This window comes from Hyposmocoma kahamanoa, unplaced genomic scaffold (genome assembly GCF_003589595.1).
Source record: "Hyposmocoma kahamanoa isolate Upper Pololo Valley unplaced genomic scaffold, ASM358959v1 89, whole genome shotgun sequence".
Taxonomy (NCBI): domain Eukaryota; kingdom Metazoa; phylum Arthropoda; class Insecta; order Lepidoptera; family Cosmopterigidae; genus Hyposmocoma; species Hyposmocoma kahamanoa.
The window spans coordinates 813,094-835,004 of NW_020654520.1; the positions used below are offsets into that span (position 1 = coordinate 813,094).

Consider the following 21,911-nt stretch of genomic DNA (forward strand, 5'->3'; position numbering starts at 1 on the left):
GCAAGACTGTGGTAGATGACACCATCTACGAGAAGCCTGTAGCCAGCAGTAATAATTTGCCAGACAACCACACCAATTACCTGACCTTCAACTAGCGCACTCCCTATATTATGAGTACTAAAACAACGGGACCACCAGACCAGAACCAATTTAAAAACTTCATTTCCCAAATTGGTCCTAACGGGAATCAAACCCGGAAACTCCACATCCAATGCAAAGCGTTGGACCCCATAGCCCGAATTCATAATCATGTTTATGCGTACCATTTTTGGCGAACAAAACTCAGGAGACTGATTTAAAGAGCACGAAAATTGAACCCAATTACATTATTTTATTTTTTAATTAAACAGACTTTTTGAATTCGCGCACTTTGTTCCCCAAAGTATTATGACAATATAATAGTTAGTTTTCTTCAACTATGTTGATAGAAATTTGCACGTGGCAACGCCAAAGACAATTTCTTCCAAGTCAATAAATTTGAGAAAAAAGTCAAGTAGACAGTGTTATTATATAAATGGTAGCATCGCGTGACATGCTTCGTGTTCTATAAAAGCTTTCTAAAATAGAAAATACACTTTCAACATTTCAATGTTGTACAAAATAGATTCATGTAAATGAATGTGCAAAACGAAAATGAGAAAAATTCACAATAGAAAAATGTAACTCTTTCCTTGAAGAAAACATTTATATTGTGTAATGTAAATGAAATGTAAATATAGGTACACATTGTGTACGGCAGGGCTGCACATTTTATATTGCATTTTTTAATAGATGTTTTAATTTTACGATAATTTTGTTACTTTGTGTGAGAATATGGACAACTTTAAATAGCACTAAATAGCTTTAACAAAACGTATTCGTTGGAAGTCATTGTTAATTAATGTTTTTGTGTAGTAACTACAATTTCAGTGCGAGAAGCAAAAATACTTATCAAAGCATTAAAAGTGCATATTTGAAGAAGGTAAACCGATGTAGTTAGTACGCAGTGTATACTGCAATATAAGGCATTTTCAGGCCAATATTCACCACGTTACGGAATTAATTTCTTAAGCAAAGCCTTCGCCACTGTTGCCTAGTTTGATCACTTCAAAAAAATTTACACTGACCTCACGATGCATTTTATGTTTAGAAAAGTATTGCTTTTGGACACTATATAACACGAGGATCAAAAAACAGTATGTTCCTGACAGTCGTCTTCACAAAGTCACAATTTCATTTAAGAGGCAAGCTTTCATAATAAGGCCCAGTCAACATCACACTGTACATAATATTATCAGAATTGACCCAGACAATATTTTCCTTATGATCACTTAAAATGTAAAGTACTTAAAGTGTACATTGTAATAAAAATATCGCATTCAAATTTAATGCTATATATTCTATATGACCACAGATAGAGTACGGAAAAGTATTTTATGCAATCGTTGCATAATGAGGGTTCTGAAAGTCGAGTACCGTGTTTAGGCCACGAGACCTTGCCGAGTGGCCTACGTGATAGGAGATTTTAAGACCTAATTATGTAATGATTGCATACAATACTTTTTGTATCAGTAAATAAAATAATCAGCGATCAAAGTAACCATTAACAAAAAAAAAATACTAACAATAAAAGAAACATAACCAATATTTAATGTATATTTTATTAACAATCTATGACAACAAACTCAAGAGACGAAATAAATGACGAAGTACCACATATATTTTAACCAATCTCTTTTTCTATAAAAATTTCATGGCTCGGTTGCAAGACCTTTAGGCCAATTTAACCAATCACGAGGCAGTAGAGGGTTTGAGAAGCGTCATATTTGATATTTTAATTAGTAACATTCGACGTTCTTTTTTTTAAACTTATTATAAAAAAAAAATTCAGTTTAATAGCAAATACCAAAGACAACACAATTCTGATTCAGAAGTAAAAGAACACCTTTGTGATATGATTTATGAAATTATAATTAACAAATTAAAAATACAGGAGTAGAAAAACAACTTTTAAAAAAAGTGGTTGTGTTTTTCATAAAAAACTAAAGGCGTACGTGCTAGTTCCTGAAGCACACGTATTTAGTGGTTTTCCTATTGTACTTTGCCGAGCCTTAGGAGGGTATTAAAATCCCTGTTAATATTCATAATTTGCTATTCACTAAGTTTAAAACTATCCTGAAACCAAAGCTCTATACAAAAGGTTATTACACCGCTTCTGTCTATTCGTAAGACATAAATCCTTGGAAGTAATCGGTTTAGCTATTTCAGTTTGATATTGAATCAAGCGATATTGTAAACGACAAATGAAAACGAATGTTTATTTACAATGAGCAACCCTATAGTTTCTTCCTCATTCTTCCCGGGGGAGCCTGCTTTACGAATGAGTACTAACACTTTGACGATTTAAAGTGTAATTTGCTTAAATATGAAATTAATTCGATATTTTATTCAAAAAACGCTGTATGCTGTGATATAAATAATTAATTGTCATCAAATTTTAACTTACGTCCTTTTGTATTGAGGCGTTTATATACATTTGTTAATACAACTTGTCACCTTATGTGTCAGGGCGACGGGCACAGTGGCAATGCCCCTCAGATCTTTGTTATTTAACATCTGATTGGCAGTGCAATTGTTATGGACAAGCGTATTACCACCAAGCGCACGGCCTGTTCATCCCGTCACTTGATATCATAAATAAATAAACCAATTCACAGACTGGGCTGAACTTCCAACAAAAAGGTAATTAAAATTAGTCAGCCAGTGCACAATTCGCGAAGATGAAAGACCACCCGACTAGATTAGACACAATTGGGCTAATAAATAAAGATAAAACTAAAATGACTAGAACGCACGATTACGATTACGACTATTTGTTCAGCTACTAAAATGCTCACAAATTAAGTGTCATAGCCAGAAATCGGAAATAACAGAACATGCTTATACGTTTTTACGAAGGGCGCGTTCCCATCATGTGACGACAGATAGTCGTGCAGTCTTAAGTGTCGTGTCTTGTATATTTAAATGAAGTTGTTTACACATAGAACAACACTATTAACTGTTGTTCACGACTATTTGAGGTTACGACGACAGACTCGTGACAATGGGAAGAACTAGAACGACAGTCTTCGGACGATAAATAAAACGTCACGATAAAATGTGGCGTAAGACAATCGCAGCTTGAAATGATTCTGTCGTACAAACGACAAGGATGCTGCCGTGTACCGATAAATTGTCGTCACGGTCTAGTGGAAACAGCTAAACACGACAGTCGTTCAACGATAAAATAAACGTCTACGATACAGTCACGACAGATAAGACAAAACAAAATTCGAAAAATTCTTACGATCGGCCTGGACCCGATTCAGTAGCCACGGTCAGGCAACAGACGTATAGTTCTAGTTCGAGTGATATTTACCTAACATTAAAGTATAAAAAATAATGTATAATAAATTCCTCCATATGAAATCTCGGAATGATTTAAAACAAACAATAGAAAAATAAAACGGTACAGTAATTACAAACTGTTCTTTCTAGGCACATTACCATCGTAAATTAATTGAAGGTTACATGTTTACAATGTAAACTAAAATATAGTAAATAATGATTAGGTTGAACCCTAGGACATGGAAGTAATGTTTCGGATCTAAATGGCGTATATATTTTTTTTTTTTCAAACAAACCAACGTTTTGGGCACTTTAGGGCTGAGCGTGACTACTGGATCTATAAAAGGCCCGAAACGTTGGCTTAATTAAAAACAAAAGATAAATATACGCGAAATAGATCCGGAAAAAAATAGTCTCATTTCCTATGTTTTTGATCAATAAAGATTTATTATTAGTATATTATTACTATGTGTAACAAATTCTAACAACTCTATAGGTATAGGTACCCACTACAGTAGGCAGAAACCATGAACCTCCCACGGTACGCTTCTGACAATCCTCTTTCGCCTCCTCCACTCGCATCAGTATCTTCATATATGGCCGTTTATTCTTCGTTTTTTTAACCTGGCCTTTTTAAGGACATCCCCAATCTGTAGGGCCAGCACGACAGGGCGCGACTCGCGCGAGAGCGACATAGAAGCGTGGCAAAAGTCGTATAGCATCGTATTATGTCGTTCTTGCGCAAAACGCGCCCTGTCATGCTATAAATATGTATACGTAGATATTATGATTACTGATATTCAACAGTAATTAAAAGAAGTTTAATGTGAAATAAGAACGTGGCCAAGTAATAAAACATTTCGTAATATTAAAAGGTAGCGTTCACAAAGCTGTAAATAATGTTTGAATTAAAATTTAATTCCGTGTTATATTTGAATTCAAATTGCAGACAAGTAACGATTTTTCTCATTATGATACCTATTGACGGGACGAACAAGACGTGGCCCTGGCGGTAAGCGACACGCCTATCCATACAGTTGCAGTACTACCCAGAGCTTTAAATCGCAAGTCTTAGAAACATAAGGTTACAAGTCCCATGTGCCTGTAATTTCACTAGCACCCTTACCCTTTAAAACTGCGGGTCATCTCCCATTCTCTGTCCGACATCTTCCCGAAACAATTATACTGTCAAATAAGTAATAATCGACCAAATCAAAAAGCAATGAAAAGTATGAAGCTTCATTCGCATCATGTGTCTTTCATAATTTGGTGGAGTATTACTTATTTGACAGTAATTGTTTCGGAACGGATGTCAGACGATGACCCGGAGTAGACCCCCTGAAACGCAGTAATGGTCACCTTATAGTAAAAAGTGTAGTACCTCTCTGGGCAAACTATTTCCCAAGGAGCTCTACTGCTAGTAAATATAGGACTGCTGCTGGTCAGCTCGTAGCTGTAAAGGTATATAACTGGGTGACGAAATATCATAGTTTTTTCATACATGGCGCCACGGCTAAAAAGTCGTTGAAAAACCAAATACAAAGATACGACACAAGCACATTCGTGAGGTCCGCTGGTTTACTCCGTGGCTTAGTTGGTATAGCGTCTCGCAAGGTATGCCAGAAGACGTCGGTTCGAATTCGATCGGATCGAAGGAATTTTTTGTGAGTGTTCGATCTTTAACGACCTTATAACAAACTAAAATAAAAATTTCAATATAGGACTGTTAAAAATTACATCTTAAATTTTATGGGGTGACTCTACCCAGCTGACGTAATTCTCGGAAAACGTATGCTATTAGCAAAAATAACACATATTTCCACATAAATTATCTAATCCGCTGCTCAAGATTGTTCATCCTCAAACCATTGTACGTCTCACCTCTGGGTACGGGTGTCCCCTGCGGAGAAAGACTACAGTCTGCCACGATGGCCCTACGCGATTTGAGGACATCACATGCTTATGGCTACTATACACTTAACATACCTATCTCTGCCGCCAAGCAGAATGTCAGCATAACTGCGTTCCGGTATTGAAGAGCAAGGGTCTTGTGGAAGTTACAGGCACATAGGACTAGTCAACTTATGCCTCAGCGGCAGTGCACCACACATGTCTGCGATTCAAAGGTCTGAATGGCAACTGTTATGAGTAGGCGTGTCGCTTAACAGCAGGCGCACGACTTGTTCGTCCCGTCACTTGAACACAATGTACGTAGCTTAGAGATTAAAGTCACAGCTATGTACCGCAACGCAGTTTTCAATCGAGAAGCAATCGTTTTCCCATTGAGGTGACCCCACAAGAAACCGGAGGTGTAATTATTTCGAAGTTTAAGGTCATTGTTAGAAAAACTACCGTCATTAAGCTGCGTAACCTCTTATAAGCCTCATAAATAGAAGTACCACAACATTCTTTTAATACTACATCACGCTAATTATACCGGTTATGTTCTATACCTCTTTCATAAGTTCACAATGACAGTTATTCATATGCTCAAAATATTTTAGATACCACACTGAATACTAGGTCTCAAACTAGCGAGTTCCCTGTACTATGATTACCAGAACAATGGGATTCAATGGGGCAGTACCCAAAACAGAAGCAACTTAGAAAAGTTAATATCTCAAATTGATTCCACCAGGAATCGAATCCGGGACCTCCTCATCCAGCGTTCACAGTGCAAACCACCGCTTAGCCACCAAGGTCGTCAAATATAACCTTGTACATTGCCCCTTAAATTTATTTATTTATTTTGTGAAGATGACTGTCGTTATTTTGGTCAAGAAAAATGTACTCCGGGACACTACCCGACACACTCAAACGGATGAACCAATTTAGAAAATTGGTCCAGGGTGGAATCGAATCCGCAACCTCTGTCAATATTGGATATTAATTTCAGAAACATAATTTTCTAAATACGGAATCAGCAGACTAAAAATTTGGTTAAAAATTCGTGAACTTCGGCGTAGTTGCAATAAGTAGGTCAGTGCAAACAAGTTTATACATTTAAACTCGATCCGCAGCCGAGGGTTTATGCTACACGAGTATGCAATAACCTTGACGCCCTTGCAAAATACGATGTTTTAACAGCATTTTTTCCCTATGTTTCATAGGAAGCTATTTTCAGTAGGAATATACATATTTCGGCAGCACGAGATCATTTGCAACTATATTTCGTTTTTATAATTAAACAATGCGTAAACAAAGAAGCAGTGATCGTAAACATTTTCAGGCAACAAATTAAAGTAAAGGGTCATTCCAGCGAAAATGACACCGCGGTTCAAAAAAATAAATTACAGAATTTGGTTTTAATTGTATGGCTAGAATACGTCCAATAAATCAAATCATTAGAAATCAATGAGATTTTTCGGATATTGTACAAATATTATATTTTTTGTCTTCATTAACGCAGCCATATTGCTGTCGTCTATAGTGAAGCATTTTTTCCTATAATTTTAGCAACCATTTTCGCGGTTGATTGTGCGTCTTTCTAAATAAGTTATTACTGTCGAAGAAAATACAATTTACGAATTTTAAAACAGTGATAAGTGATTGCATGGAAGTAGATACGGCGAGGAGTTATTAAAGTTTCAATAAATACTAATTTCAAGTCCCACCCGTCCCAATGAAACATATATATTTTTATTTTAACCAATAAATATGCAATCTATTGGCATTTGCTTTTTAAAAGTAACAATTATGCTTTAGGGGTTCTTATTTGGCTTGGTTGGGCATTGTGCACGTAAATAGGAATTTAAATATTGAGATTTGGAAGTGTGTCCCTCCTGTCACAGCGATGGGTGGGACACACTTCTAAACGTTTTTACTTTGAATTAAATGTTTGTATTTTCATGGATTCGAGTTTTTACGATGTTTACTAGGTGTAACAGTTGCTTTAAGTTCGGAATTAAACATTTCTTGTGTTAAATTGTGACGATTGGGACACCATTTTGTGACAGGTGGGACAAGTTACATTTGAATAAATGGAATTTAAAAAAATACACTGTTTATATGTAGAGCCAATTTTTTATAATTCTTCTCATAATTAAGACATAAAAAAAGACAATTAACAAGTACAACATTTTTCCTGATATTTTTAGTATCAGGAAATTCATGAAAAGTCTGTCTCCACTAGTTTTAACTATATATTCGAGCAAAATTTCTAAAATTTGATATATTTTGATAAGATACATAATTTTCAAGGATGCGGCAGGATTTTTCAAATTTATTAACGCATTTTACATGCGTGACTTTGATTTCATGTCGTCATAGATAGTGTTTAAGAAAAATTATAGGATTACTTTAACAATTCTTTAATTCTGTTTTTTTGTGTTAAAATGTCTTAATAAGACAAATAACGTAAAATATTTGCTTACTAATGATGGGTCTCTTGTTAGACAGTGTAATTTTATTAATTCTGTGTATTCAATTGTAACTCGTCCCACCCGTCACAAAATTATGTCCCACCCGTCACAACTTAACATATTAATTTCCTTAAAATTGATCAAAGTTATTAATGAAGTGTATATACAGTTCGATTTTATATATATAAAATAGAACTTTAACTTTCAAGTTATCACATATGAAAAACTTGCTGCACAAAATACAAATAGTTTGTGTTGATCTTGGTAATGAAGCCATCAACTCAAATAGGCGGGTGTCGTGAGTGTCCCACCCGTTACACTTAGAAAATTAAAAGCTTTGAGTATAAAATAATGTCATGAATTTATGTAAATAAATAGTCGCAGTTGAATTGCATATCTGGCTTCATGATATTTTCATTTTAAGTCTAATTAACCAATGGTTAGGGAGAAATTACTTAAAGTTCAAAAAAAAGGAGTCAAAATGTCCCACCCGTCACTTTGGAATGGCCCTAAAGGAAAACATCGTGATAGCTGATGACAAATGATAAAAATGTTGCAAGTTTTCGAAATTTAAATGGTTGTTTCGAAATTCAAAAATTCATTTAGGTACTGAATACTACGAGCAAAAATAAAGTAGTAAGTCATGTTTAAGAATTTAGTGGACGGTATTTATTAAATATTTTTGCTTATGAAATATGTGAATAAAATGGCGTCTGATAAAAGACCCAAAATTGAAAAAAAAATCCATAATATTATTACCTGACCGTCAAATCACTTGAAATTAAAAAAAGTCGGGATTTTGTAAAAACGCATACGTAAGGGTTTGCTCACAGTTAAGACTAAATTAAAAGGCAGAGACTGGAACTCACGCAGCCTTACAACATTTTGTTCAATAAATAACATGTTCATCATCGCTTCAGCTGGCAGACGCCCACTGCCTGACATTAGCCTCCAAAAAATGGCTAGCATTTGCCCGCTAATAACATGTTATAACATTTAAATTGCGTTGCAAAATACAATTTATAATTATTAATGTCGATTTATAATAAAATTAATTGCTTAGTTTAGTTTTACTTATTAATCTAATTAAAGTATTCATAATTTATTACAAATGGTAGGAGTTTCATTTAACTCCTTCCTAGTACACTTGTCCTTGTTGTATATTGACCATGTAGAAAAAAATACCGCACGTTCGCCGCTATGGTTCATTCAGCCTTTTTTGCTAATGTGGTGAAAACTAACTTCTGTTTACTCGTACTATTTAGTACAGGGAACGAGGGAAATTTACGCTACTCTAATAAGATTGCAGGTGACTTAGTAAGAAATAACCTTAAATGCAACCACATAAGGTTATTTTTAAAGTCATCAAGCTGAAGTATCCGGCCTTTTAAATACGGTTTTTTAATAATAATGCACACATCGTAGCCCTGTATCGCGGATGCCATGGACACACACATACATAAAAACAAAGTTCAACCAAACTCAAGTGAGAAATAAATATAGGTCTTACAAATATTTCTCCCGGCACAGGAATCAAACCCGGGACTTCTGTGTGTCATAACAGCATGGTAACCGTTCGACCACGGCAGTTAAGTTATTAACTATAGCCATTAAACAGATTAATATTGCAAATAATTTTCCTAACAGATAATATTGAATAACGCCTTAATGAATACCCGATCGTTTGTTGTTTTCCCCTCAAACTTTTGGTTATTGAAAACAACATAATACAGTAATTAAAGGTTTCCGTAATCGCAGCCGTCTTTCTAACTTCTTAGCTCTTGTTTACTTTTAACTATACAGCAAAGAATGTTTAGTACATTTTGCTTGTTACAATAAAGGGTAAAGTTTGCTAATAATTTACAGGTTACTTTGGACATTAAACTATTTTGTCGATTCGAAATAGCGTATATTTGTTTTTGTTTTTTTTTTTTCATAAAAAAGTAACTCTGCGGGTTCTTAACAAGGTCTGGGGCCTTCCATGAACTCTTATTACGATTCAGTTTAGGACCTAACATAAATTGTTGTAAGACAGCGCTACATGAAGTGTATATCACCATCCCGTCGTTACGAACCTATACGGAACTGTAATAAGAGTTCATGGTAAGGCCCCAGTACTCTCGAAGCACAAAATCCGTAATTACGGCCGTTTTCCCGCTAAAGATGACCTACGGAATATTCTCGAAGTCCGTCAACGAAAAGACGGGCCCGCTCGAAACTGTCAAATCACGTAGTCGTACATTCTTAATTCTAGCCTCGATCGAAACTCAAGTCTGTAGGTTATCCATAGTGAGAAAACTGACGCAGCTACGAGTTTCGTGCTTCGAGAGTAGCGCCACAGGTTCGACTGTCACAAATGTGTAGGCAAAGCGAAAATCTAAAAACTCGTTGCAAATTACTTTTTCGTTCTTGTTTTTATTTGCAGAAGCCCAATGTAGAAATATTAACATCATCGTCCGATTATACGTCCCACAACTGGGCACGGGTCTCCTCTAATGAGAGATACCAGATTTCACACTATTTACAAAGTTTATGAACCGTCTTTGACGTGTAGGTGTATTCATATTTGTTTACTAAGGTAAACAAAGACCTATAGCGAGAGAATTGCTACTAAACAAACATTCACAAAAGTACGTAAATTAAAATTACAACTACATACCGCCACTGGGATTCAAAACTAGGCTTCACCGGTGCAAAAAGTATATTTTGGAGGATAATTTTCTTTTATTTATAATATATTACGAATACTTTAATTACATACAAAATTTAACAAAGAAAACCAAATTCAGCAATTAATGTTGTCATTTAACTTCTCTCTACCAAAAAGCGCCGTCTCACGTATTATTTATTAAAAAACGTACATTTTGTGGCATACAGTATATTTTAATGACGTCGTCCATTTTACTTAGCTCTTAAAATGCGTAAGACACATAACTTAAAGACCGTCTTTAACCGACTTCAAAAAAAGGACAAGGTACTCAATTCCATTGTATTTTATTTTTATGTACGTATGTTATTCGATAACTCGAATTTGTGAACCGTATAGATGATGATTCTTTTTTGTTGGGAATAGGGTACCTAAATTTCAAGGAAGGAATTCGTATTCCACCTCCAAGTGTGGCAAACTAGGGGATGCATCCGGATTCGCGCACTTTCCGGTAAGCGATTTCAATAAAACTTGGCAAATAGATGAAGTTACACGAACTTTTGAAGACGGTTTTTTAAATACTCTATTTTCAGCTGTTATGGTGTCGAGGCGTTAAATGGAAATACCTTCGGAGCCCGTATCGATATACTAGAAATAAACGTTTTATAATCTACAAAAAAATATATTACAAGACCAATATATTAGAGGTGAGGTTATTTGTAACTAATGGAAAATTCATAAGCGCATCTCAAAATTCATATATTATTAATTATTAAAATGTTTCTCAATTCAACAAACCTCCGTATCGACACTTGTCGCTGATTTTCTGCGTTTCGGCGGTTTTGTTTCGCTCTGTAATGTATTTGTACTATACGCTGTAATGCATGGCCATAAAGTTTATTTTGGTGGTAACGCAATAAATATTTATCCAAAACAGCTTGTGACAAAATTCATTCGATTCTGACACATGTTGTAGAAAACGGATATTACATTTGTTAAGCAACCTAACGGCTGCCGAATGATACGTGATATAACTGTCAGGCGTCTAAATATTGATTGGATTTGTTAACTTCCACATTTCGAATAATTTTTAAGAATAAAGATTATTTATGCAATTATTTGACTACCACAGAAGGCATTTGAAAAAAAAACGAAAGACTTGAAAAGAAAAGGAAAATTATATTATTAGCAATTATAGGTTAGCAGTAGCGAGGCGTCCATAAACTCGATTCCCACCGGCTTGCCTAAATTTTTGCACGTATCATCAAATATTATAAATATTTTAAAGTAATTTACTACATTTTGTGCTCACTTTTACGTGCAGAATATTTAACCAGTGACATAAAGTGTACTAGTATCTTGTGTGCTCACAAACGTTGTGTTTAATTGTCGCCAAAGCGCCACTTGATACGGCTGTAAAGTGTTGTGCTTTGCTCCGGCCACCGTAGGTTAGTACATTTTAGTTTTTGGCAGACGAAACTAAACATGAACAATGTTAATTTTGACGATCTCAGTGGCTTAACAGTTAGCACTACAGACGCTGCATATGACGTCTCGGATTCGAGAACCAATTTGGGAATTTATCTAAATCGAAACGAATTCCGTAGATCTAGTGCAGGGGATTTCCTATGTAATTGGCTTTATTGTTTATTATTAATCAACAATCAAGTAAAAACGCAACATTTTTACCTAGAAGCTAAATACGTTATTCCTAGCCACGGGCAACATGTTCGATATCTGATAATGAGCCAATTTCAAAGCAATCTAACAAATGCTAATGACGACTTACACCAACGAGCTACGAAATTAACGTGCCGCTTTCAAACACGTAAACACTTGGACCAAACGTCTCATCGATTCAAAATAAATTATACTAAGTATTTTACAATGTCAAGCACGTATGCCGACAAACTCATTTTCAATGAATACGAGTGCACAATTAAATAAAATGTAATTGCATAATGATAACTTCGTCTGTCGCGTCCTTCCAACGAATCGATATACGACTATCACAATGTCAAAGCAATTTTCATATGCACACGTTATTGCTTTGTTTTCATATAATTATTCAGGTAATTTCACTCTAGTATTTCGTATTATCTACTAGTCGTAAGTATATAAACGGATTCCAAGTATTTTTTTATATGTTTCAAAAAATCATTAAAAACGTTACCGATACTCCCTGCTGAATATATAAACAAAGCCAGATAATATTTATTTCATAGGTAAGCAAGTTACACCTGAAATGGTAATATTGATTAAACTCTACTGCTCATTCTTAAGGCAGATTCCGTTGAGAAGAATGACTAATAAACTCTGGGGGTTGCTATTTGTAAATAAACATTTGTACACAGTTATCATTTACAATATTTATTTCAATCATCAATCTAACCTACAAAGAGATAAACGGGTCACTACCGCGGACTTTTGTCATTGAAGTACGCAAAAGCAGTGTAATAATAACTGCCTCTGTGGCCGAACGGTTACCGTGCCGGACTGCCACGCAGAGGTCCCAGGTTCAATTCCCGGGCCGGAAGAAATATTTGTATGGCCTACATTTCTTTGTCTCGTGAGCTTCGGTGTAATTTATGATTGTTAAGTAGTGCGGGGCTATGTTGAGTGTGTGCGTTATTATAATTATAACCTTTAGTATTGCCCCTTAAATGAATTTGTGACTTTGTGAAGACGACTATCAAGAACAGCTAGTTTATTTTTATTCCTCGTATTAATGTTAGGTCTGTCACTATTTTTCATTAAAAAAAGAATATTTTCTTAACATAAATCACATTTTCATAGATGTACTGTGATCCTAGTGTAAGAATATCACCAGGTACCGTGTTATATCCCAATTCCTATGATCTATTTTATGTTACCATTTATCATGTTTTGAAGCTTGAATTCCAATAAAGGAATTTATGAAATCCCCTGCACCATGGCTGCGTGGGCAACAATCTGTCATTTGGCATTAGCGCGACGAAGCATGCTAATGCATTGATCGACATTGTCCAGTCCTTAGATAACACCATCAATTTATATCTGACCTATCTTTCGTAGTAAACTACATCTAAACAAGTGTCCTGTGAACATGGACAATACGGAACAAACAAATTCAGTATGGAATTTTACTAAAGTCTTCAATGCAATCAAGTCACGTTTCTGAGTACACTTTGGGTGACGTGTTTTTGCAACAGTTTTAACTTCACAAACCCTAACGAAGCCTTGGCGGGTGTAACCTCGTCATCCTGCATGACTCATCCAATCATTACACTTTGTGGTGGTTTCGCACAAGCTCTACCATTACCCGTGATTGCTTTAACAAGTAGTTATGCTTATGCAAATAAGAACTGATCAAAATCTTATTTAATGTACAGAGTGCAGAGGGGGAAAAACGTTTGTTGCAAATAGTACCACGAGAGACTTCTTTGTAGTATGCCAAAGGGCATTTTGACCTAGCCCTGTTAAGCAACCGCTGTGACCAGAATACTAGGCCCTAATTGACTCCAATGCAGCTGCATTTATATGCCTTAGACACGCCACTAACACATTCGGTTCATTTGTCCAGTCTAGATTCACCTTGACGTAATTCGTCGCCAATTTTCTCGCAACTCCATTAATACCAGCGTTCTTCTTGATTAAATAATACAATGTATTATTTCCCTTTGCATTTTTTCTTTACCTGTGGAACCTTAACTTCATCATGCTGACCTTTCAGTTATTGTTGTTTTACAAATGGATGCTCTTTGAAAACTTTCTTTTGTCTATTATAGAATTGTTTGTACACAGACTGCAGAGTAGGACAGTAAAGTTTTATATCGTCGTTGTGGTTAGTTTCCATAACCGGTTTTCGCACGGCACTGGTTTGTATCAAATATATCAATTTCATTAACTCAACCGTCGGAAAGTACTTAGATAGAAGAAAGAAGAAGAACCTAGGTACTTTGGTAGTAAATTTGTTTAAGAGACCATATCGCAACCCCAAAACAGACTTCATAAATAATGCTACAAGAGAATCTAATCTAATACATTACGCAGCATTGCTCGCGCCCAATGCCGATTTTCCAAATTACATTTGAATATCTTCATACAGAAGGTAGAAAATACGGCAAAAACATCTTCTCGTGGCTAGATTATTGTTATACAACGTGATTTATGTAAAATTAGTTGTGCAGACTATACAAAGACCTCAATATATATATTTCAGTGTCGATACCCATGTTTACACGATCATCCTCCGACTACTTTCAACATTTTCTCTGCACTGCAAATATACATACGTTGCACACAAAGTTTTACGTGTCGGTGCAGATTGGCAACACGAAGCAACCCGCAATTACCGAACACACGCTGCGGCGATACACGTGTCCGAATTAGAGCGTTCGTTTCATTAATCACAACTGTCGATGTACCCTATATACCCGTGTCGGGTATTTGTCACTTCGCGTCATTTGCATTCGTTTTGTAGTTGGTATGTCATTTGGAGGTTTGTGACAAAATATTTATTAAACGCTTATTGATCATTTATTTTTAGACACCTTTGAAGCGAATATGAACGAACAATTTGAACCTTTATGTGTTCTTAAAGGACACCTTCATTTCTATACTGCCTTTATTTCAGTACTGCCGATTCAATCAAACGAGCAGTCTACTTAAAAGAGTACATTTTCGCGATCACGTAAACAGCGTCATTGGTGGAATACAAATTAGTATAATCAGGCTATTGAACTCAGTAATAAAGGCTTCGAATTACTACCTAATCGATACGTAACAGCATCGCGTCGTAACATTCGACAAAAAAATATCCGGAACCACTACAAAAGCACTTAAATCCAGTATAAATTAACATTGAATCGGCGATCGTTTCGCTTCCTCTCAAATGGTAATAAATGGAGCGGGCATAATTTTATTATTCAGTCGTCCTACGGTTGCATTTCGTTTCGAACACCAAAATCTTTTTTAAGGTAGATCAAGTACACAATTAGCCAAAATGATATACTTCGCGTAACGTATCAATAATTCTGGCCTCGGGACGCCCGGCTCAGTAATTTGAAACGCGCCACCGACGGCAAATGTCATTTTGGAAACAACATGAGCCATGTACGTATGTAGCTGATTCTGGCTGTTAGAGATGGTACGGAACTCAGCAATTTCTTTTTTATAAAGGCTACATTGAGAGTCCCGAGGGGAGGCAATAAGCACATACCAACACGACAAATGGCGTTAATAAATTATCTGGTTCATCAACATTGATTTGTGCCTATTTCAAATTCAGATTAGCCACTGTCAGTTGGCCGAGCAATATAATAGACGTGACATCTCCTGTCCAGCTCGGGTTAATATTTCATCGACAAACAATACGCACACAGAATACATTATCACTTTTAGTCGAATTTAGCCTGAAAGATGTAAACATCTTGGAAGATTTGAAGTTGAATTTAAATGTGCCCAGAATTTAGCCGACATATTAATGTTATCCGAAGTCAACCACCACCAAGCTCCATCGAAGAAATAACTAACATAGTTGCTCATTTTCCCCCTCAGAACTATAAAGCAATTTATAACCTGCTCGTATGGCGGTTCCGCGCGGCGTTACACATCCTCGTAATCTTTACAAGCTCCAACGCTGACACATGAAAGTACACGTAACAGTCGGCCGTGCAAATCCTCACAAAATACAATTACACAAAGTTTATGAACCACCTCGCAGCCTTCAGCGTCTGGAAATATTTCATTTATAGCGCTACGGCAATCGATTCACCTGCAGACAGACAAAGCTCGTCTCTTATCGGCACATAAATTATTCAGCAGCGGCAACAGCGCGCACGTTGACTACCTGTATTCCCAGGGTTTCTTGTGAAAGTTCATAACGCTATTTAGACGCCCCGCGAACTAGGGCGAACTAGCCGAGAGGACGAGAGGACCCTTGGCGAAGTAATTTGCGGATGCGACGCGTTTCTGCATACCGAGCGCAGCCCACCCGGCCCTCGCGCCGCCGACAATATTTTTGCACACCACGATGCATTCACAAAAGTTTGACGCAATTGTTGTACGCTCGGCTTCAAACTTCATTTTTTGACTAAAAAACTATTTTGTTGCAGGTACAAAAACTTCGGCTGTCGGGATAAATAAAAATGTACAGATCGTGCAAAACAACATTCAATACGAACTGGAAAACGTGAGTGATTAGTGGGCATAAAAGTTGAACAATGTGCGTGTGAGGTTCGAACACGACGTCGAATCTTTCCGAGTGGGGGGCGCTGGCGACCGCGGCCAGCGATGGTATGGACTTTGTACTGGGGAATGGGAGCGACGAGGGCTGGAACCAGACCCAACAGACCCAAGAGGGGGAGGATCCGGACCTCTACAACTATTGGGCGTGGAGCATCGTAGACGGAGCTCTGATGGTGCTCATTATAAGCGGGAATACCCTGACCATTCTCGCAGTTACCCTTAGTCGACGGTTATCATGCCTCGTCTCCAATCAGTTCGTACTGAACCTGGCAATTTCGGACCTAATGGTGGGGCTCACGCTGCCATATCACCTCGTCTTCTATCTGGACGCTGAATTTGGCAAGATCAAATGGTCCTGTTTGATGAGGTTCATTCTCATAATACTGGCATGCTTGGCGTCCATTTACAACATCATCGCCATAGCTGTAGACAGGTACGCTTACAATATATTACTGTTTTGAAAGAAAGGAGCTTAAATCAAAGAATGTAATGTAAATTTAACTCAAGTCCAACTTGTGTCACGCTACCAGAAGCACGAAATCTGTTTGCACGTGGCATGCTAATGCAAGCACGTGAACGGGGACTGGCAGTTGTATATTGAAAATGGGATTACGAGTTTCTCGTGAGACTTGAAATAAATCAAAACTAAAATTTATAAAAATAAAATTTGAAAAATTTTAGAACAAACATTAATTATAGGTAACTATAAGTATTGCATAATGTTTTAAGTCTATATAAAATAAACAATGAATTCCAGGTACATCGCAATAGTACACCCATTGCACTACAGCCGATACATGACGAAACTGGTGACACGCGTGCTGATGAGTGGCACGTGGACGGTGGCCGTTTGCATCAGCTGCATACCCATGTTCTGGAACGACTGGCATGAAGGTGTATCTTGCGAAATGAACATGGTGAGTATTTTTTCCATACTTATCCTAGGTTCACTGGTTTTCTTATCTAGTCATCGCCTTTTGACGGCAATCAGGGGAAAATTCTAGAAACCATCCTTCCATCCATCATTATCAGTTTGACTTCAAGTGCATGTTCGACAGAGATCTAAGCAAATACGATAAGTATCGCTCAATCCTCAGTCCATGTAACGAATATGGTCGGTGTGTGGGGAAAACCACTCATCGTAACTGGACTGTCCCTTCTCGCCTCTTCAGGTACGATGTGCGTCGATCAGGCACGGAAACGTAGTCTTGGTCAAATCCCATATTGAAAGCGCATTCCTCGCTTTAAGAGCCGTAAACTAAGATTTTTCGGACAATTTTCATGTTAGTTTTGTTTGCCTAATTTCGGTGGCAATTTTAATTATTAAAATGTCCTAAAATATATCATCAAGTATTGTTTAATATTCGAGTGTAGTATTCTGAAATTTTGTATAATATTGGACGATAATATACTCCAATACTTAAGTAATAGAAATTGCCACCGAAATTAGGTAGAAAAAAAACCCGAAAATTACAATTTTACTTCACTTAAAACTTCACTTTATGTTAACAAACGAATACTCCTCAAACCCAAGTAAAATCACCGGTCGTCCTTAGAACTATTACAACTAGTTTTCGAGAAAAAAGGTGTAGATTGTGAACGACAGCAGATAAATCCTAATGAAGATTAACATCTTCTACATCTATAAACGTCTGTATAATAACGAAATATATATATATATATATAATCGTTGATTTTATTGCGTCGACGGAAACTACAACATCGCAGCTATAAATTCTATGCAATAGAGAAAAAAAAACGTAAACCAGATGTGATATAAATGCAGAAAACATAAAAGCACGTCAGTTTGAAAAATCACTGCATTACTTCAAGTTTATTGTAGACAATATAGTAAATTGCTTTAATAAAGTTATGCAAAGGAGTTAGCTAAGTAATACAACAGCGGTTATGCACATATTAGTTAAGCGAAGTTTCAAGTCCCGTAATAGCTATTGTTTGTACAAAGAAAAATGAAACGTTGGAAACAACGAGATTGAATCACACGATTTCAGACTTGGCAAAATATTAAGTACACAGGGGCAAGCAGGTATAGATAAAATAACAGTAGTCATTACTTTGCGTAGGGCATACGTCTTAGATTCAATTTAATAAAAAAATATAAAATTTTTGAACTTAGATGTGTAATACAATTTGTAACAGCATTGCGGCCTCAATCACAACTAACACAAAGGTACGCGGAAAATACCCGTTATTTTATAAGGTGAAATCTACACACAATATTATCAGACTTTGGAAAGAAGCAACCGAAAAGATTACTTTTGACTAGAATTATATTTATTAGATTTTTTTTACTATAATTATATATCTCTACCACTACTGGGCACGGGTTTTTTCTAAGGAGAGTGGTCGAAGTTCCCCAAGCTAACCCAATCGGGTTTCAAAAGTTGTAACATTTCTTTTTTTTTCATCGTTATCGAGAGTTACTACTACTATGAAGTCATAAGTAGATGCCACCACATGGATTCAAACCAATGGGCTATGTTACTGATCTCTTATGTTTCAAAATTAAACATTTTTATTGCCTATGTCAAGTCATATGCGTGTATAAATGAACGGAATTGAAATTCGTTGAGACAAAGAGTTATGGGATACCGTGGCCATTCTGTTTCAAATCACTGTTTCAGTCAAAGATGAATTTGGTTAATTACAATTTCAATCTGTGCCTCTACCACGAGATTACTGTGACAGTCGTCGCTAGCGACTGCGTAATTGCTTCACAATTTTGTATGACAAATTATGCCGCGCCCCAGCGGTTACAAGAAAAAAAAACTGTCACTGTAATCTCGTGGTACACGCATTGTTAGTCACTGCGAGTGTAGAAATTACTCAGCTTTAGTATTTAGTGTGCCTACGTACTGAAATTAACTATAATCAGGCGCACAAAAAAAAAACAAAATTGTATTCAAAATCCCAAAGCATAAGGCACAAAATAAAGTCTACGCTGAACTCTAGACGCTTTACGCATTTTTCCTATCGGGGTATGCAGATACGAGTCTACCATTTGCTAAAATCCTGATACATATATTGCGCCTCATTGACACACATCAATGCATGCACGCTAATTGGTTAAGGGTACTTTTGACCTGACCTTTATTTATGACGTTCTCAATTTTAATCTGGTGATGATTTAACTGTACGCTTTAATTATGTCACTAAACCAAAGTTTTAACAAATGGAGCCAAAACCAAAACAGATGGAGCTATGGCAAAGTCGTTAAAAAACCAAAACAAAGATGTGAAATAAGCACTTGGAAATATTCATACAAGTCCGCTGGTCCGTTGGGTGGCTTAGTTAGCATAGGGTCTGGTATGGTTTGCTAGAAGACGTTGACGAATCCAGCCGGATCGAAAGAATTATTTCTAAGTGTTCGATCTTTGCATTAGTAATTATAACAAACTAGTGGAGTAATTTCACAAAAAATAATTGAATATCATAGTGGTGAAACATTTTGACATTCAATAATCTTAATTAAAACTAAACCAAATTGTCATCTTTTTAGACTTAGATGTCTATTAGAATCGAATATAGGTAAATCAGGCTTGCAAATAACTGAAACACATCTTAATTTAGCAAACGCAATGTTCCAGGTAGTACCAAAAACGTATACGACGAGTATCCTGGCACCGATGTTCTCCCTCATCTGGGTGGTTATGTTCGTCCTGTATTGGCGCATCTGGCGTGAGGCCACCTATCACGCGCGCAGGATGCGAGCCAACACCTGCCGCCCCGCTGGAGGCAACGATTGGAAAAGCATACAGGTATACCTACTTTTATACTATTGATAACTAACAAAAGAAGCTGGTAATTATTTATAATGGCACAAGTAAAAAACAAAACAAATTTGAATTTTGCCCAGGTGACTGTAGTGCCTAAAAATGCCTAAAAATGCAATTAACTTTTCCGGATCCAAAATGGCGGACGTTCATCTGACCACAGAACTTGTATAGAGTCCGAGACGTTGGTTTGTTTGAAAAAACACATGAAAAACAGTCGCAGTTCCAATATCTTGCAATCGCGAAAACCTAAAGCTCAATACGAATTCTAGATATACATAACTCCAAAACTCGAAGTCCATTACTACCTGAATTTCACATTAAATCTAACTATATAGTATCTTACAGTGTTTATACGCACATATTATACGTAGAGTTACGTTAAGATTGGGGTTTATTTAGCAATTAGAGCACCTAAAACTTTGCTATGAATTTATTAAGAGAACGTATAAACTTCCACGTACCCTAACACAGAAAGTCTTCTCGCAAAAGATTATAAGCAGTACAGCGACTATACAATGCAAATAATCAGCTCTAAACTTGAGCATCACGAAATTCTAGAAATATGCAGAATAAAGAAAGAAACTTAAGTCAGACTTGCTAAGGACCTTACATAAGCAACATAACATGTTTGGTTATAATTATTCAATATTTCGTTACAGGTGGTGTTGCTAGTGCTGGGATCATTTTCGATTTGCTGGATGCCTTTCGTCGTGGTGGCGTGTGTGCAGACCCTCAGCGACACTTCGTTGAACAACCCTATTGTGTACCGGCTTACATCGTCTCTGGCCATGTCAAATTCCGGAATAAATCCGCTGATATACGCGTGGAAGAACGCAGGGTTCAGAGCGGCATTCGCCAAGCTACTGCGTTGCAAACGTCCCGATACTTCCGAGTATAGAGGGTCACCCACTCCAGAAAGGAAAAGAGGTTCTGTCGCCCTTCGTGAAGGTTCCATTTCGCGGGCCAGCGCCCCGAACGCCTTAACCTCGCTTGGTGGACGGCCCGCCAGGCTTGTATATGTGGAAAGAGAGAATGACACGTCTCGTTGCCGGATTATAGAGAATGCAGGGTATATTGACGGGGAAGAAGGTGATATAAACCCTTCGTACGCGCCGGATGGACCCACTCCAGTGCACCGGCCAGCGGACCGACCCCCCGATGTAGTGTAGTGTGAAATGGACATTCAAAGACGTTTTGTGGGAAACGTGAAACGCTTCTAGCATTTAAAGTTGTTAGTGTAGGTACCCCCTTTGCATTTAGGTACCTTCTACGCTCAAGTTTTTAAAAGCTTTATTGTTGAATTTTTATTGAGAGATTCTAATGATTTTCCTGCCATAATGAAAATTTTAATGTAAAAGAGAGGTTTCTGTCTACTAAATTGAAATGTTTAAATGATATAATTATAACTAAAATGTTCTATGTAATTTTAAATTAAATTATATTAACTAATATGTCGCGTATTGTTATTTAATTCCCCGATAGAATAAATACTTGATAGTGTTTACGTCATTT

At 36.7% G+C, this 21,911-nt stretch overlaps 2 protein-coding genes across 2 annotated transcripts in view; one reads left to right on the plus strand and one right to left on the minus strand.

The window, feature by feature from the left end:
* Positions 1-21,810, plus strand: part of LOC113236143 (octopamine receptor 1) — a 30,316-nt gene extending 8,506 nt beyond the window's left edge. Inside the window, exons 2-5 of the mRNA XM_026472144.1 lie at positions 16,470-17,035; positions 17,360-17,519; positions 20,211-20,381; positions 21,059-21,810. Coding sequence (XP_026327929.1) covers positions 16,653-17,035; positions 17,360-17,519; positions 20,211-20,381; positions 21,059-21,568 — 1,224 coding nt within the window. The 5' untranslated portion in view covers positions 16,470-16,652 and the 3' untranslated portion in view covers positions 21,569-21,810. The remainder of the gene's footprint in view (positions 1-16,469; positions 17,036-17,359; positions 17,520-20,210; positions 20,382-21,058) is intronic.
* LOC113236140 (serine/threonine-protein kinase SMG1) overlaps positions 1-21,911 on the minus strand; it is a 172,961-nt gene that overhangs the window by 136,672 nt on the left and 14,378 nt on the right. The gene's annotated exons all lie outside the window — the stretch shown is intronic.